This window comes from Suricata suricatta, chromosome 12 (genome assembly GCF_006229205.1).
Source record: "Suricata suricatta isolate VVHF042 chromosome 12, meerkat_22Aug2017_6uvM2_HiC, whole genome shotgun sequence".
Classification (NCBI taxonomy): Eukaryota; Metazoa; Chordata; class Mammalia; order Carnivora; family Herpestidae; genus Suricata; species Suricata suricatta.
Window position 1 is genome coordinate 8,751,328 of NC_043711.1, and position 5,151 is coordinate 8,756,478.

The 5,151-nt window shown below is 64.1% G+C and overlaps 1 protein-coding gene across 1 annotated transcript in view; it reads left to right on the top strand.

Annotated features, from left to right (window-relative positions):
* NACC1 (nucleus accumbens associated 1) overlaps positions 1–4,528 on the top strand; it is a 5,338-nt gene extending 810 nt beyond the window's left edge. The window contains exons 2-6 of the mRNA XM_029919022.1: positions 1–211; positions 311–484; positions 1,044–1,149; positions 1,250–1,347; positions 1,867–4,528. The exon at positions 1–211 is cut by the window's left edge and continues 31 nt beyond it. Coding sequence (XP_029774882.1) covers positions 1–211; positions 311–484; positions 1,044–1,149; positions 1,250–1,347; positions 1,867–2,126 — 849 coding nt within the window. The 3' untranslated portion in view covers positions 2,127–4,528. The remainder of the gene's footprint in view (positions 212–310; positions 485–1,043; positions 1,150–1,249; positions 1,348–1,866) is intronic.
* Positions 4,529–5,151: the final 623 nt, after the last annotated feature.

Below are 5,151 nucleotides of genomic sequence, written 5' to 3' on the forward strand. Positions count from 1 at the left end.
GCGGCGGCGGCAGGGGGCGTGGTGAGCGGGCCCAGCACGTCGGAGCGGACCAGCCCGGGCACCTCGAGTGCCTATACGAGCGACAGCCCCGGCTCCTACCACAACGAGGAGGATGAGGAGGAGGACGCAGGCGAGGAGGGCACGGACGAGCAGTACCGGCAGATCTGCAACATGTACACCATGTACAGCATGATGAATGTCGGCCAGACAGGTGAGGTGCCCGCCCTGCCCTGCCCTCCCCGGCCCCCGCTACCCCTCCCTGCCCCCCGCAGCCCCTGTCCCCGACACGTGCTGCTCTCTGCCCCCGAAGCCGAGAAGGTGGAGGCCCTCCCCGAGCAGGTGGCCCCCGAGTCCCGGAATCGCATCCGGGTGCGACAAGACTTGGCGTCTCTCCCAGCCGAGCTCATCAACCAGATCGGCAACCGCTGCCACCCCAAGCTCTACGATGAGGGGGACCCCTCGGAGAAGCTGGAGCTGGTGACAGGTGGGCCAGCGTCTCTTCCTCCCCGAAACCCCCCTTCCCTCCCACGTCGTGCCTTCCGGGACAGCGCCTGTGGCATGGTGGTTAGTTGCCAGCCTTGGGGCCTGACCCTAGCCCTGCTGCCACCCGCTGGCCGTGTCTTGAGGCAGCTGACACCCCCTGGCGGCCTCCAGGTTTCTGCCCCAGAAGCTGGGAGAACTGTTGGTCGGCACTGTGGGCCACGTGGGTAGAGGAGCGGCTTCACAGGGTGGTTTGGGGGTTACCTGACACAGTGCTTAAGAATCCTGGAGTTGGGGGGCCTTGGTGTGAGCTTCCGCTGCCTGTTCTTTTTGATGCCCAGGTGCTTGTGTGGGCAGAAGTCCCCAGTGTGCGAGCAGGGCCCGGCATGACATAGGTGCCCGCGCACGGCAGCACTGCCACCTGTCCTTTTCCTGGCCGCTGGCAAGGCCGTGCCGGGGCCAGTTGTCAGGGAGCGTCTTGGCCGGGCCCAGGCCAGGACCTGGCCAAGTGGGGAACGTGGCAGTTCGGGGCCCCCCGGCCACCCTCCTGCTCCCCACTGCAGGCACCAATGTGTACATCACGAGGGCGCAGCTCATGAACTGTCACGTCAGCGCGGGCACGCGGCACAAGGTCCTGCTGCGGCGCCTCCTGGCCTCCTTCTTTGATCGGTGAGGCCCTTGCAGAGCCCAGTGGGGGGAGAGGGGCCACCCCGTACGCACCCCCTACCACGGGGGCCCTGACACCCCTCCTCCATGCCCCCCACCCCAGGAACACGCTGGCTAACAGCTGTGGCACCGGCATCCGCTCTTCCTCCAACAACCCCAGCCGCAAACCGCTGGACAGTCGCGTCCTTCACGCGGTCAAGTGTGAGTGTCTGGCGGGGTGGGGCAGATGGCTGGTCCTTTTCGGTGTTGGCCCTGATCGATGGATGGGGTTCGGAGGCTCAATGTAGGCTTGTTGGGAAGAGGGCTGTGATTGGGTAGATTTCGTCATAGGGCGGGGGGCACCAGAGATGAGCCTGTGTCAGATGTGGGGGTAGGAGTGTGGGGGAGGGTCCTTGGGGAGTCCTGTGAGCGGGAAGCAGCCGAGCCCCAGCCAGCAGTCAGGAGAAAAGTCCAGGTTTTCCTGTGGAGACTCCCGGTTCCTAAATTCTGGCAAATGACCCAGATTTTTCAAGAGCTCCGGGCCACCCTCTCAGACCCTGCACACGGCCAAGCTCAGTCAGGCAAGGGGTCGGCCTGCCTTGCGAGTTTCTCGTTCTGCCGCCTCGCAGGGGGGTTTAGGGTTGCTGTGTGGGTGTGTGTCGATCAAGGAGCAGCATGGCTGCGTATCTGTGGTCGGGGTGGCCAGCCCCGCCTGACCACGCTCTCTCTGTGCCCTCACAGACTACTGCCAGAACTTTGCTCCCAACTTTAAGGAGAGTGAGATGAACGCCATCGCAGCCGACATGTGCACCAACGCCCGCCGCGTCGTGCGGAAGAGCTGGATCCCCAAGCTCAAGGTGCTCATGGCCGAGGGCGACGCCTACACCACCTTCATCAGCGACACGGGCAAGATCGAGCCGGACATGATGGGCGTGGAGCACAGCTTCGAGACGGCCAGCCACGACGGCGAGGCCGGCCCCTCGGCCGAGGCCCTCCAGTAACTACCACCGGACCCTCCCCGCGGGGCCGTCACACTCCCCTCCCCCCCCAGTCACACCCTCCCACCATCTTGGTCACGAGCTACTGTCCCTCCCCAGGACCCGCGGGGGGCGCTGCATGCTCCCAGCCCCTCTGCCTCCCCATCCCACTCTCCGACCCCAATCCGAGCGGGCTGGGAGAGGGTAGCAAACCGGTGCGAGCTATGCACTGCCTTCCCTAGCACACTCGGGCGCTGTCGGGGGGGCGCCTGCGCCCCCTCTCCTAACCCCTAGCAGTGGTCTCTCCACTCACCAGGCCAGGCGGGGAGGGGCCAGCCTGGGGGGGCTCAGGAAGGCTCCCTCCCCAGGCCCTGGGCCCCTCGCTGCAACCTCTTGGGACTTGCAGGGGCCCCAGGGTTCTCAGGACCCCTCCTGCCACCGCCTCCCAGTGCTTCCGTGTTTCCAAAAGCGCCTTCCTGACTCACTCGTCCGTCCCTGCGCCTGGGGGCTGGGGTAGGCGAGGCTGAGGGGACTGCCCATTTCACAGCTGAGGAAACTGAGGTTCAGAGAAACTCTACAGCTGACCTAAGGTGGTGGGGTGGCAGCGGGCCCTGCGCCCTTCTCTCCCCCCCACCCAGTGCTCACCTCTGTGGCCCCCACCTTTTCCCTGGGGCCTGAGTGGGGCAGGTCCCAAGTGGGAGGCTCTCGGGGACAGACTGAAGGTCTCTGCGAATACGAGAGGTTTCCTGGGCTCACAGAACTGTGTGCGTGTGGGTGCGTGCGTGCGTGTGTGTGTGTGTGTGTGTGTGTGTGTGTGTGTGTGTAGAAGTTTTGCTTTTCAACAAATGAATAGGAGAGGCAGTAGGGCCAGGGCTAGAAGCCAGGGGAACAGGCTGGGGGCTGCTGCCCTCCCCCCCCCCACCCCCACATCCCATGCTGCCCCCACCCCCTGTACATACTTTTTAAAGCATTTTTTTAGCTAATGAAATATTGAAGTATAAGATTCCTTTTATTTTTCAAACCAACGGGACTGTCTGATGTCCCCTTCAGTCCCTGGGGGGGACGCGGCAGGCAGGACGGGGTGGGGGTGGGGGCAGGCTGAATGCGAGTGTGAGTGTGGAGTGTGGGTGCGCATTTCTGAGGTGGGGACCTGGCCGGGCCTCTGACCAGCTCCCCCGTCGCTCCTCTGTTCCCCAGCGGGGCTCCATTGGAAGGGGGGGCCCTGGCCTCGGCCTGTTGGCTTAGCCCAGCTTCTGGGGATAAGGCAGGGCCTGCTTCCATCGTTAGCAGTTTGCAGAATTTTCTCTAACCATTCCGCTTTCTGTCCTCGCCCAGCGCGAGGGGGTTGTGTTTTTTTGAGTTGTACATGTGAACTCTGTGGAGGGTTCTTCTTTTTACTCCCCGTCCCCCACACTGGGTGTCCTTTACAATTTCACCTTTTCTTCTGGCCCTGTCCCCACTGCCTCTCGTCTCGTCTCCTCCCCTATCCGAAGGGCCCAGTGCTCCCAGTAGCCTCTCCAGAGGCAGGGGGTTATGGGAGGTGGGGTGGGGGTCAGCCCTGATCCTTGGAATCTGACTCAGAGATCTCCCCCCCCCCCTCCAGCAGCCCCCACCGGTCTGGGAAGGGGTCCTCCCCTCCTGACGTCATCCTGTGGGGGTGGGGGGTGTTTGGTCTGGCTGGGGCCCCACCACCCCACTTTCCTGGCCTGGCCCCTGCACCTTAGCCCTCGCCGGCCCGGTGTGTGGGGGAGCGACGCCCCAGCTAAAGCACAAGCACCTTAGTCGCACCCCCCCCACGCCCTCTCGCTGGCCTTGACGTCCCGCCCCAGCATCTGTCCCAAAGCACAATACCTGGTCACTTGGCAAGCTGCCGGCCGGCCAAGGCCGAGGGGTGGGCTGGGGCTCCAGCCAGACCCCACGAGGAAGGAGTCCCCAGGCGCTCCCCTCCTTCCAGGCCTTAGCAGGGGCCAGCTCTCTGGGACTGGGGTCTTCTCCCTCCCCACCCCTTTGTCCTGGACAAGCCCCTGCCCAGCCCCTCCCTGCCTTGTCCTCGGGTGGGGCTTGCCCCTGTCCCTCCTTCAAGCCCCTTCAGCACTGGGTTGGGTGGCAGAGCCCCCTCATTTCAGGGACCCCAGGAGGTGCCCCCGGCTCCCGGGACTGTGTGTTGGGGGGGGAGGGGCCAGGCAGGGGTGCAGGGGAGGAAACTCCTCACCAGGAGAGCCAAAGACAGGGTTGTGCCTTACCCCAGGAGCCACCCCTGCGCCCCTCCTGCCCTCCCCACCTCCTGGGCGGCCTGCTGCTTTTCCTTCTCTCCCTCCCCTCCCCTGCCCTGCCCTGAGCTGCATGGTCCCCCCACCCCGGGCAGCCCAGGGAGGAGCACGAATGGAGAACCACCAACCAACGCAAAAAAAAAAAAAAAAAAGGACTGTGGGGGCCCCCCCCCCACCTCCCCCGGCCGCCCACTCACCCGCCTCTTTCACGCAGGACAGACCGCCCGCCCTGTCCGTGTGAAGTGCCAACGCCCTCCCCGCCCTGGGCCGACCCCCCACTCCCCGGGCCCGTAAGTGAGATTGCACATTAACTACTGTAAGGAGAGGAGCCGCCCTGGGAAATGTGAACCAGGAGAGTATCAGTGACACTGAGGAGAATAAACTAAACGCCTTTGTAACAGCCCTGCCGCATGCTGCTCTTTGGGGGCGCCGGGCCGGGAGGGGACAGTCACTGCTCACTAGGGCCCAGTGTGCTCATGAACAGCCAGTCCAAAACGTCACGCCTCAGGGCCTCTCTGGGAGGGGGGAGGGGTGGCGGGCCCCCTTTGGGTGGGGAAACAGGCTCAAACCCAAGCTGTAAGTATCTTCCATTTGCAGTGGGGCGCCTGGCTGACTCCGTCAGTAGAGCGTGGGACTGTTGATCTCAGGGTCATGGGTTCGAGCCCCATGTTGGGGATGGAGTGTACTTAAAAGTAGCTTCCACAGAAAACACCCTTCTGGCCACCCTAGTGTATACGGACGCTAGGGTACATCTATATGTCTCCGCAGGTCTCGCCCAT